This window comes from Chenopodium quinoa, unplaced genomic scaffold (assembly GCF_001683475.1).
Source record: "Chenopodium quinoa cultivar QQ74 unplaced genomic scaffold, ASM168347v1, whole genome shotgun sequence".
Taxonomy (NCBI): Eukaryota; Viridiplantae; Streptophyta; class Magnoliopsida; order Caryophyllales; family Amaranthaceae; genus Chenopodium; species Chenopodium quinoa.
Window position 1 is genome coordinate 3,098,167 of NW_018742738.1, and position 12,825 is coordinate 3,110,991.

Here is a 12,825-nt window from a genome sequence, read left to right on the forward strand (position 1 = left end):
GATGGTGGTGTTGGGTGGTTTCGTGGTGATAGGTGGTGGTGGTGTTGGGTGGTTTCGTGGTGCTAAGGTGGTGGCAGAAGTGGTGGTGGTGTAGAGAGGAGAGAGAAAGAAGAGGAGTGAGAAGGAAATTAAAAAAAAAAAATTAAACTGGTTTAACAAGTTAAAGGTCAAATGGACCTGTTAAAGAAGGTGGGGTGCAAAGGTTGGTTTTTTTTAGTTTAATGGAAGGTTGGATTTTTATTGTTAGACCGACCAAAGGTTGTATTTTTAGATTCCATTTTTCCTATTTCTTTTGGTAAATTATTGTTAAATTAACATCATTCTTTATAATTTTTGTTATAAAGTTTAATTATTACCGTGCATGACACGGGACTTAACCTAGTTAAAAAATAATAGCAAAATAGCTTTTAGTGGATATTTATTTCCCATACATTTATTCAAAAACTAGTAAATAATAAGATAAAAATGTTACATTTAGCTTTAAGTTAGTAATATTTTTTTTTGTGCGTTTGGTAGTGCATAGAGCCACAAGGACAACGTGAGAATCGATCTCAGAATCTCCTAAAACCGGGGGGAAGCTCTACCTACTTGAGCTATCCCTCACTCTCAATCATCAATCAATCAATTACATACTATTAAAGTCGAAACTAAAAGTTACCCTTGGCAAAATATTATTAAAAGTTTTCACTCCAAATAAATATACTTAAAAAAAATTCATTATAAATAGAAGGTTTGTACTAAACTTAGGATTTTTTCGTTGTACAAAATCTAAAGTAAGCTTCTTATAATCTCAAATTGCCCATTACAAGTGGTAGGTTGGGTCTGTTCTCATACGTTGAAGTCAGTTCAGTTTAGTTCAGTTCAGCTCAGTTCAATTCATTTCAGTTTAGTTCATTTCAGCTCTTAATTCCTTCTCTGATAAAATATTAATTTCGGTTTAGTTCAGCTCAATTCAGTTTATTTAAGCTAACTTCAGTCAATGAGAACAAGCCCTTACTTATTACCAATTAGTTGTTGTATAGTTGTGATTATGACTACACTTGGTAGGGAGAACCTGTGTTCGATAGTGGGGAATGACAAATGAATTTAGCAAAACTCCCTTGCATATCAAACAATTGAAATTGTGACACATAACCAAAGTGAAAGAGATTGTCATAGATGGCTTCTTATCCAAATTATTATAGATAGGTGTTTATTTTTGGACTAGATATTTAAAAAAATTAAATCGTAACAATTTTGGGTAATAATTTTGGAATAATTTGTTTATTTTTTAATCCTTTCTTGTAAATGTTGACACTTTTGCATTTAGAGTTTAAATTATGTGACACACCTAACGATTATAATTCTATACTAGCAATATCAGTCAATAAATAATTTAAATTATAAATGAACACACAATAGTCTTGTTTGAAAAAAGGAACAAATATATAGTGCATAGTTTATTGAAAAAAAAGGATATTGTTTTAAATTTATCTTGTAAATTAGAATACAAAGGGATATTTAACCAATATACAAGAGTGACACACTACAATCCTACAATAAACAAGAATTACCAAGCCCTTTTGACTAAACAAGTGTATCATATACCGAAAAACATACAGTATAATGCTTCTTGTTTACTTCCACCCTAAATTTTCTTTATTTTAATTAGATAATTAAAATACCCAAAATAAAAGGAAAACATTAAAAAAATAAAAAGGTAATGATATATTTCATTTTTAGTACTCATATTTTGGTAATTTATCGACAATTAATGAATAAATCGATGTCATATATTTAAATTTAATTATATTTTTTACCTTTTAGCTACTTAGTTGACTTTTTCCAAAATGAATTTCAATGGTGATAATGCCTAATTGATAAATTGGTTGTATAAAGAAGTTTATCAAATCCCTTAAAAAAATACTGGCTATATATAACTAGTAACTGCCCTTTTCAAAAAAAAAAAAAAAAAAAAAAACGAAAAAAAGAGATTTACTTGTTAACTAGTAACTGGCCACGAGATTAAAAATTTCTAAAATTGGTTTTGATACTTAATCTAATTTCAAATTATTAACCCATTTCTTTCAACTGCCGTTTTGTCGGAGTATTCTCTAAAGTGCCATATCTTCCCTTGTATCACTCTCAAACTCCCTCCTTGTATCACTGTCAACCTCTCTTTCTTCACCTTTGTCTACAACTACTTTCAATAAGAAATGACTATGATAACACTGTGGCATGGGGCAAGTTGGAATCAACTCCCATTCGAAGGTATGTTTGCGGCTCGTCTCACGCATTTGATTTTCAAACGAAAGAATTCGGTGTCGATAATTTTAAATCCAAAATCCATAAATTGGGGTACCCTAAGTATAAATTAAGTTATGTAGGTTCAATTGAGGATTTACCAAATGAGCTTTATGTAGTTGATAAAATGAGGGATTTCAAGCACCTAAAAAGCATGGTGCTGTCCAAAGGATTTGTAAATATCTTCATTAAAGATAAGTCGAAGAAATCAACGCCAATTGAAGCATCGATTGACAATACGAGTTCAACCCCAAGTCATGGAACAGGCAAAAATACTCATGAAGCTGGAAAGCGCCGAAGGAAACACGTTATAAATGGTCCAAATCGGCGCGATGTTCCGATTGTAAATTGGTACAATAAAGAATTTGATGAAAAACTACAGGTTAGTTTGCCTTCCAAATCTAAATTTTAAAGCATTTGATAAATACCCTATTCCACAACATTGTTAATTTTATTGTCAATTTCTTAATCGACATTGAGTCAATGATATATAGGTTGCCCCTAATTTAGTAATTTAATTGAAATAGATGGACACAATTTTATCAAGTAATTACTCTACTTTGGAATTCAATTTACCTAGATGAACAGTAAACATAATTCAAGTACGATTATTAGTCACATATGATAATATGAGTGTATGACACATTCTAATTAATTTTAAATACCAATTTAATCATTAATAAGGTGGATTTTGAGTTATGAAAAAATATTCTAATTACTATAAACTAATATTTTTGCTGTGTTTCTTATTTAATTTAATTTTAATTTTTGTCTTTAAACATTCTAAATGTGTAGAGTAAATCATTGGAGGATTTTGAATATCATGTCTTGATCACTGTCTCCTTAATATTGTCAATAGGGTTTTAGTTAATGTTACCATTAAATTGTGTAATTTACAAATGATTTTTAAGTTAGCAATGTTAATGTAACCTATTACCAATTAATATTCCATATTATATTTGTTGGTGGTACTTCTTACCAAATAACATTCTATCGTGCATTAGTTGGTCATACCTTGTACCATGTAATATTCTGTCTTATCTTTGTTGGTCATACCTGTTACTCAATACAAATCTAACCTTTGCCATTGTAAAATTTAATTCTATTACGTTTTATTTGATGTTTCAGAGCACTAAAATTGGTAAGAATGCCAATGAAAATGCTAATACTGCTGATGAACATGCACTATATGAAGTTCAAGAGATTCCTACTTCTGTAAGAAATAAGGTTAGTTTACTCTTACTTAATACACGTGTAACAATATGGTTATTTCAGTTTTATTATCTGTCTAGAAATAATTTTGTGACATTGATAATTATCCAACAGTGTCCATCATTAAGTTGTAAAGTTGCAAGATATGTAAAAATCATTGAAAATTGTCAAGGGATCAACGAGAATGGGTTAAAGATACGGGGTTCAGACATATGCTGAAGATAAACATCACCCATATTGACCTTGTGTTTGGTGTTTGGATAACCTCTTTTTTGACGCTACAAATATGATTCTTACTATAAGGGACAATATATCAGTCACCATAGATGATGAAATGGTTGGTTGGGTATTAGGTATTCCTGCTGGTCCAGATCTGTTTCTCCCTGAAGAATCTGACATGAAAGAGTTCAAACAATGGAAGATGAAATACAAGCAAGGTATAATGTATGGTGCTATAACGGAGTCTGTAGTGTACAACATGGTTCTGTCTGAGGAAAGCAATAAGAAACAGTTTCAACGCCATTTCTTACTAAACACTTTAGGTATCCTTCTATGTCCCACGCAAAAGCAAGGGTGGATAAGTCCCCTACACATATATATGTTGGGAAACGCCACAAAGGCTTACAAATACAATTGGGGCAAGTATGTGCTAGACTGGTTAGTCAAATATCGGGAAAAATGCAACACGACAAAAGAGGGCCTAGGTGGATGTACCCTACTACTTCTGGTAATTCCCTATGATATTTCATTGTTGTTTTGTGACCTTTGTTCAAAAGCATATACATATGAACTTCAAGTCGGGCAAATTGATACTGATCATAATTTTTCTGTCCTAATGTAGGTGATCTACTCAGATCGAATTGCCCATGGTAGAGCTGTTGAATGGAATAAATCATCGTGTAGAGTACGCTACTAGGACCAATCTGATGTTGATTATGCTTTAAAATATGACATGGGAAGTGATTGAAGCTATGGTGCTGCACAGGTAGTTGAACATTTCATTATCTTTTAGATTGAACACTCTTTAAATCAAATAATTCACTCGTTGTTTTGTTTATGTTGTTCGCAGGCTGTGGAAAACGTTGTTTACGGTCAAGATTACCCAACAAATTAGAGGTACTTATTCAATGTTTGTTAGTGCAGATTATTGTCTACAAAGTATTTACCTACTACTTGAAAGGATGATTATATGGTATGACCAGTTTGAACAACGATTTATTTGTTTTTCAATTACATTTCTCAGTATTCTCTGTTAATTATATATTTAGTATCGTAAACTGTTTTCATAGTATCATATAGTAGTATATTATATTATATATAATTTTAAGTAATTTTGAGTTTGGGTGTGTTCTACAAAGGTTTTTATCAAGTACAAATCATCGTTGAAGGTTATGTGTTGGACTTTCTTTGCTACCATCGAATCTCATATAAGTGACACTCATTAAATTTTTCTTGTCATAAAAATTTGTGTATTTGCTTGAGTAATTGTGTATTTGCTTGAGTTCCTTAGTTGCAAACCCAATAAACAAATTTTAGGGAAAGAATGGGATGGGAGATGTAGATAAAAGATAAGTTGGGTGCTACAGCATTATTCATCTTTGAAACTGTTTTTTTTACAAAGCATTTTTACAGCATTTTTCTAGGACTTTTCCCGGCATTTAGAAAGGTTGACTTTTATAGTTTCTTAAAGCCCCTGAAAATGGTGTAATGGGTATGATCGCCTAAAGGTCACTGCCACTTCACGAATTGGGTTCGAAACTAATCAAACCCCGATACCTTTAGCAGGCTGTGAGTGGGTTTGCAGTCCTTTTAATTAAAGCCTTTGGAATATTAGGTATAAAAACTGAAAAAAAATAATGTATGTATATATATTTTTTAATTTGGGTTCCCAAAGCCTATGAGACCCACGTATTCAGTAAAATTATTCAGCACCACAACAAAAGTTAACTTATTTTTTATTCACTTTACATATTATTAGTTGGGATAATTTAGGTAAATTCAATAATTCATACCCTTCATCTGTTTCTTTTCTAATTATTAGAAAAGAAATTTTAATATTGTTTCGCTTACTAATTCAATCTATATTTAGTCCATCCTAAAAGTGGGGAAGTTTAGTTAATGTTGGAGTTACAGTATTACTGTTTAGTTGTTGCTACTAACATATGGAGTATTTTTATCATGACATTCTATAACAACGTATAATCTGTTGCCTACATCGGCCTCAACAGATATAACCACAATGTAATTTAAAGCAAGCTTATCTTCAATATGAAAGAAGACACCTTAAAGTTTGTTCTGCATTAAGTTGCTACTTTAGATATAAAATTCATCCTATATACATTTATTTCCACACATAATGAATAAATTTAGATAACTATTTACGATCACTTCAAATAGTTACATCAAACACAAATTTGGATTTCATAGTAGGTATGAATTTCCTATTATGTCCTTCAAATCAAACACCCTTGACCATTTCCCACACAGAATAACGGATCTCGTTCATATCGTCCATTAGAATGTCAGAGCACAACTTCAATCTATAGCGCTCTTCATCACCGTCATATGCCTTAGAACAAAAGAAAGTCAACAATTCTTAGGAAACGTACAAACAGGGGCCGATGTATTAAGATAAGTAATACTTACATGCATCCAGGAGTTGGCAGTCATTAGGTTGTACAAAAATAGCATGCATAACATTCCCGAGTCCTGAGATTTTTTTTCCATGGGAATATCTTTGACATTTTTAACTCCAAAGGATGTTAACTGTGGCTGGTCGTTATAAAAAAACACCGACAATACCCTTTCTGCATAATGTACCTTTTACAATATATTGTCAGTGGTTACTTAAAACATTAAACAGAAACTATGTTGGGTTTATATTACTAAAAGGGGTTATAATATAAACTCAAAGATGTAAATTGTATTCACTCGAAGAACTTACCACATAGGGAAACATTTTACTGTGATAATTGTGGGGATATGCATATTTGGTGGCAAACACATAGATTCTTGCTTTCTTCAAACTTATTATGTATAACGTCCATCTGCCCTCAAAAAATACTGGACGGAATATCTCCAATTTTACAGTGAAATTAGTACATAATTGTTTTCCTGAACATAAATAAAAAAAACATAACACAACAAAATCAACTCCAAAAACAAAGGTGTTAATTTGTAGGTAATTTCAATACCAACCCTTTTATAGTCCTCCAAACTGTCACCAAATGAAGTATCTGTCTCAATGCCAGCAACATGTTCATTCACCATGCCCGCAACATCCTCATTTGCTGTTAGTTTCTTAATAGCCTCACGTTGCATGAAAAACATGGCAGAGGTTTATATTTCATACAAATATTTGAAAACAAAATATTTGATACTAATATATTATTTAACATGTTACTATGTGTTAAAGAATAAGCACCAGGTAAGTTGCTAGCATAATGTACGAATGCCTTGCAGCTACAGGAGCAAGATGACTAATGTGATTTAAAAATTTCCCATACGCATCCATGACATAATCCACAATTGTCCCGTTAATTTTAAAAGAATCATGCAGCATCTCACCAGACAACGTCAGTCTTTGTCCCTTGTATAAAAGTGTACACCTCAACCTGTGGATTGAAAAGATTAACCTTTAAATCAACATATCATATTTCCACCTAAATCAAATAATGATCATACTCTATCAATCAATTTACAACTTTTCCATTTAAAAAAATGCTACAAATAACAAAACAAAAGAAAAATTAAACTTACGACTCATCGCCTTTTGACTTCATTGATAAAATTTCACCAACCATTCTTCTGTATGTGGTAGAAATAGTAGGCCTCTCTGCATGCGGTCTAGGGGTGGCTTGGCGAACATCGTCCGATGATTCGCTACCGGTACCTACTCCATCGACATTCTCCTTTTCCTTTACATTTTCTTAAGATGTCATGATAACAACTTATTATGAAAAAGAAGTTTTGATAAATATTTGATTACATATATTTTGGTTTACAACTAACCATTACAGACACATCAAACTCTTCCGCTATCAGCTTTTCACAGACACATAAATATTTCGGGGTCTTTAGAAGAATTGCAACAACCACTTTTTTTAGAACGAATATCAGTACTTGCCTTGCTATCAGCTCCAATCTTGCTTTTAGAAAGATCCTTTTTAGAAGATGCCTGCAATACAAAAGTAAATTAGTAACATGACCATATCAAACCAACTTAATGAGATTCTTAAATAATACTAAAACGTGAGCAGAGGATGACATCAAATGCGTCTTACCCTATCATTTTCCTTTCACTGTCACTAAAGTCTAAGTTTTTTTGTTGGTGCGCATTTTTGCAAGGAGGTAACACATTCTTGGGACCCTCATTCTTGGGTTTCTTAGTGGGTGGCAAATCTACGTCCTATCATGAGAAAGAAATAAGTTAGATAATTGGCAAGGTAATCGATTCAAAACAAAAGAAAAGAAACAATTAAAGACCCACCGACAGCTTTTCACTGGCTGAAAAAAAAACTCAAAACTTGAGCTTCTGTTTCCAACTATTTCCTGCCATAGTGACAAAACCACATCACGTACTATTTAATGTAGGACTTTAAATCAAAATGTAGTTTGAACCACATTAACATCTTCATTGCTTGAAGACGACTTGGATATGTTTTCCTTTCCACTTACTCGGCCAACTTCCGCTCTTGGAAGATTCTACGACAAAACACATGTTAAATATATCAGTTAATAACTAAGATACATATGTAAAAAAACATTATCATATCAATTCCATAATAAATATTTTGTACACACTCACATACCTCAGAAGTACATGCAGAAATAACGGTATTAGATATCTTCTTCTTACCCATTTTAATACTTTGTACATCCTGCTACAAAATAAACAGGCATATAGTACTGATCGAGTTAGTAGAAGTTTCAAAATGAATTTTTAGTAATTAGTAACCCAAGTAGTTACCGTTTTACCTCATCACTGCTTGAAGTGATGGTCCTCTCTATACCGTATTTGGGCTTTTTCCCAATAACTCGTTCCTGAAAACTCAAAAAGAGATAAAAGGAATAAAATCAACTCATAAAGACCAACATTTAGTTCAAACCAAATTATACTTCCTCACTACTTGTTTAAATACCACCCTAAAATTTCTCTCCCCAATAATTTTGCGCCTACTTAATTTATGTACCTCCTCCAATGGAAACCAATTTTTAGATTATTGTTAAAAATTCACTTATAAACCTAAACATTACAAACTAAAATATATAATCATCAACACTTCAAATAAAAGCATGCCATATGTCTCATCCTTCAAGTTTGTGCCGTTGTATTTTAATGTATTTTTTTCCTATTTAACAACTGAATAAGTAACCACTACTACATGCCAAATTACATAAACATTAAACAATAAATACATAAATACCTCACTACTACTTGTAGCCTTCGATCCTTTTTTTTTGGTGATAGCTTTTACCACCTGGTTACCATCATTCTCATCATTTGAGTCATCATTCCCAGCAGTAAATTCATCACTCTATGATGCCTAATGTAAGAATAAAAAATGTAAACCACACAATAGATTGTCTAAAAAAATAAAAAATAAAATACACAATAGGAAAATACTTCTTTAATTAGTAACAAAATATCCTCATAAAACATCAAGTTACCTCATCAGTAGTTGAATAACTCCCACCCTTTTTTCTTCTTTTTATGCTCAACTTTGGCCTTTCCTGCTTTGTGTGGTAAATTCCTTAGTCTCTCTATTATCTCAGCACTATCATTGTTAATTTCTGAGTCCTGCTTTTCAACAAGAAATTGTATGAAAGGATAATCTTAAGAGGAGCATAATAGTAACAAGTAACAACACTAAAATGGAGGATAATTATTATAAATGGTTAATATAAGATAAGAATCGATGTAAACCATTAACGGGTTTTACATGGCACTTACACTACGACTGCTTTCAGAGCCAGAACTATCATATTTAAGCCATATTGTTTTATTTAAATGTCCTCCCAATTGGATAATCCTCTCCGTAGACAACATCATGTACAACCTACAAGCATGAAACAAAGTTCACATATTAGTAACAATGTCACATTAAATAGTAATAACATACTATACATAGGCTTGATATACCTTAGCTGCATCAAAGCTTCCATCTGGCCCTTTATCAGCAGTTATGGCTCTGCCAATATTCTTTTGTTTCCAAGCACCTATCCCAGGTACCATTTAGTCCCAAATCATTCCGTTTCCATCTATGTTCAAACAATCCAGGTATTCAATCTGCAACATTTTACAGGTTCAATAGGGCAATTTTCAATGGTTAAGATACATGAGAGAAGGTTTCATAGACATTTCACATAATTAACACAAAAACTTGATTACCATGAGAACCAATGGAGATCCCTTAAAACCCTTGCTAGGATCACCTCCTCCATACTTGATCATCCAGTCAAGCATATATTTGGACCAGTTGTATTTTCTAGCTTCATAAATATACTTTCTTTTCAACAACCGTAAGTGGCTAGGGCTAATATTGTTGCTAGTTGTGGTGCATAAAATGATCCCAATAAAATAGGGGACAAAGTGCTTAAGAAACTCCTTGTTGTCCTCATTTACATCCATGCACTTGTTATACACCACTCCAAAGCTGATTCCCCATAATTTTTGTACTCACTCTTCAAATCCTTCATCTTTTGATCACTATTGTCCACTTCAGGAATCTCATAAGTCATATTACCAAAAGGAAGCCCAGTGATCCAACCAACCATCTCTTCATCTATCCTAAGTTCGTAGTCATCTCGGATACGTAGCACTTGTCTATCCGCATCCCATCGACTAAATAAAAATATCAAGAAATCCCTGTCAAAGTTTTTAATTTTAAAGGTGGGAAAGCTCTTGAAGACTGTTTTTTTCAACAACTTCTTCCTTCCTTCACAAATTTTCTTGATAATCTTCCTGATAAAATGGGGATATGCCCTGAAGATGGGGTACTGCAACACAATAACAGAGGAATAAATAAACAATTTCTTGTATGAACTAATCAATATAACGATATATTTAAAAGGAATGAAGAGCTAAGCAATTATATTTGTAAAAGGAATTTCAATGTAACTTAAAACTCCATACCTTTCTAGGTCCAACTCTTCGTGGTCTTCCACGTTTTCTTTTTTGGTGTACATCCGATACTGGTGTTGCCTCCTAGAAAAACAACCAAATGCGCAAGACATATAGTTACTATTGTTTGTTGTAATGGATCAGTGTTTCAATTGTTGAGTACCCTATTTTATTACTGGTAAAAATTCTTACTTGTTTAGAGTCCCCTAGTCTGGGTCTTCCTGATCTCCTTAATGTTACTTTACCTCCTTTAGACTGCTACACACAAATAACAATATTAGCAACATAAAAATCTTCAACCACATATAATACTTCACGTGGTCAATATCAAACTTTTAAAAGGCAGACAATGTATTACCTTTGATGAAGCTTCAGCCTCATTAGTTTTCGTACAAACAGGTGTTTCAAAGGGAGCTGCTACAAATGTAATATTCTGTAAAACAAAAGAATGGGAAAAAAATTAGACAGTCACATTGTCATATTGGATAACCTAGCCCAATTCACATGTTATGAGGTTTATTTAACCTCTGTTGGGGGATGGTCTGGTATGTGGTGTTGTTCAGGTCCAGTAGGATTGATACAATCCTCGGCAATAACCTGTTACCAGCATCGATGTTCATTTTATCATTTACTTGCTATTGTGTTACTAGCTATATAAGTATCTATTATGCTGTTACCTTTCTTCAAATCTCCTGAGTGCCGGTTATGGCCCCCAGTCCTAACAAAATCTCTTTTGTAGTTTTCACACTATGGCTGTTCTTATTCAAGATAGTCTCCACTTACGCAAATGGTAGAAAACACATTACTTGTTACATTACTATGATTATAACATGTTGATTGCACCATAACTTAAACGAACATAATTAATAGTATCTTAATTAGTAAAAACGATCATAATCATAGTTAATATGTTAGATGTATTTTTTTTAATTGTAAAAGTTCATAAAACTTTAATTAGCCTAGACAATCAAATTTTTTTTAAAAAAATGGCAATTTGAATGACTTGGCATCACCCCTAAAACATTAACAACTCGATAATTTGTATTTAAACAAGTATGTTACCCCAGGTCTCTTCAAACACATACCCTAATAATTTTTAAATATTACAAATGAGGACACACTCATGATTAATCAATATCAAACTTTGATATGGTTTCAATATAAAGATAAAAAATATCAAAACTTAGATACAATATCTTGTTACATCGTCAGCCATTTTATAACAAACATAAAATACACTTATATTTCAAACTCATTCACTAGATTCATAGAAACTTACTAAGAAAATCTAAAGAGATCAAAATAATATTTATAACTATATAGTTACAATTGTAACAAACCTTATCTTCACCCCTTGTGGTTTCATTCTATAAAGTTACTTGCTCTGTGCTACCCTCTCTTATCCTAATATTGACATTTTGCGCACCTCCTCCTTCATTGTCTCCAATTGCAGTATTTGATAAAAATTGGGGGTCTGCCACAGTATTTGCAAAACTAAAATTCTCCATGTTAGAAGTTTCATTGACAAAATATTGATACACAGGCTAGTTGAACTATAATTATTTCGTTAAATTAAGTACATAAACAGTCTATAAATAAATTTGGGTTTAATAAATTGAAATAATTTAAAATTGAACAACTCTAGAACAAATTGGAGTTCAATAAAGAAATTAATTAAAGATATCAACCTAGTCTCTCACTAAATCGATGTAATTATCAATACATTATAACCTACACACAATAGGTAATTAAAACATGCTTAACTGAAGCAGATAGGGGGCGCAAATAAACTTACCCTGTCTCGGGTTCGACCATACTCCTTATGTAATATTTATTCAGTTACAAACGCTGTTGACTATGAAATTTGAATGCAAAACAAAAATAATTCGAATAGAAATTATGGAATTAAAAGGGAAAAGTTTAATGTTTTTTTGGGGAGATTAGATGAGAAAAGGCCACCCGTCATTACTTCATAACAGCGCTCCGACAAGAACAATATTACTCCCTTGAACGGTGCCCTGATGTCATCATTATGCACTGAACATCCTGATGAAAAACGCGCTTTGTTACTACCGGTCTAATCAACCTTTTTTTTTAAATGTTATTATTTTTTTTGGTAATGAGTTTAAAAATCGAATCAATATAATTTGTGTAACACCTTTCAATTTAATAGATATTAGATGTAAGCACGTGCAACATTTTTATCA

General features: G+C 32.2%; 2 protein-coding genes across 3 annotated transcripts; one reads left to right on the top strand and one right to left on the bottom strand.

Annotated features, from left to right (window-relative positions):
* Nucleotides 1-1,508: 1,508 nt before the first annotated feature.
* LOC110724011 lies at nt 1,509-4,765 on the top strand. 2 transcript variants are annotated; one of them, XR_002511806.1, is made up of 5 exons: nt 1,509-2,665; nt 3,412-3,510; nt 3,849-4,222; nt 4,337-4,480; nt 4,565-4,765. XR_002511806.1 is itself a non-coding variant. In XM_021903419.1 (5 exons), exons 1-3 carry the CDS (start codon nt 2,411-2,413, stop codon nt 3,712-3,714), a joined length of 459 nt encoding a protein of 152 aa, XP_021759111.1. In that variant the 5' UTR covers nt 2,057-2,410; the 3' UTR covers nt 3,715-4,222; nt 4,337-4,480; nt 4,565-4,765. The 2 variants fall into 2 exon arrangements, 1 of the variants encoding a protein (XP_021759111.1); XM_021903419.1 differs by having other exon boundaries at nt 2,057-2,665; nt 3,610-4,222.
* Nucleotides 4,766-5,784: 1,019 nt separating this feature from the next.
* On the bottom strand, nt 5,785-8,001 carry LOC110724141. Its single transcript, XM_021903532.1, has 7 exons — nt 7,985-8,001; nt 7,779-7,903; nt 7,507-7,672; nt 7,255-7,412; nt 6,440-7,109; nt 6,142-6,315; nt 5,785-6,064 (listed from the first exon to the last, which is right to left on the bottom strand). The coding sequence occupies exons 2-5, from the start codon at nt 7,784-7,786 to the stop codon at nt 6,905-6,907; spliced, it is 537 nt and encodes a 178-aa protein (XP_021759224.1). The 5' UTR covers nt 7,787-7,903; nt 7,985-8,001; the 3' UTR covers nt 5,785-6,064; nt 6,142-6,315; nt 6,440-6,904.
* Between the last annotated feature and the right edge of the window lie 4,824 nt (nt 8,002-12,825).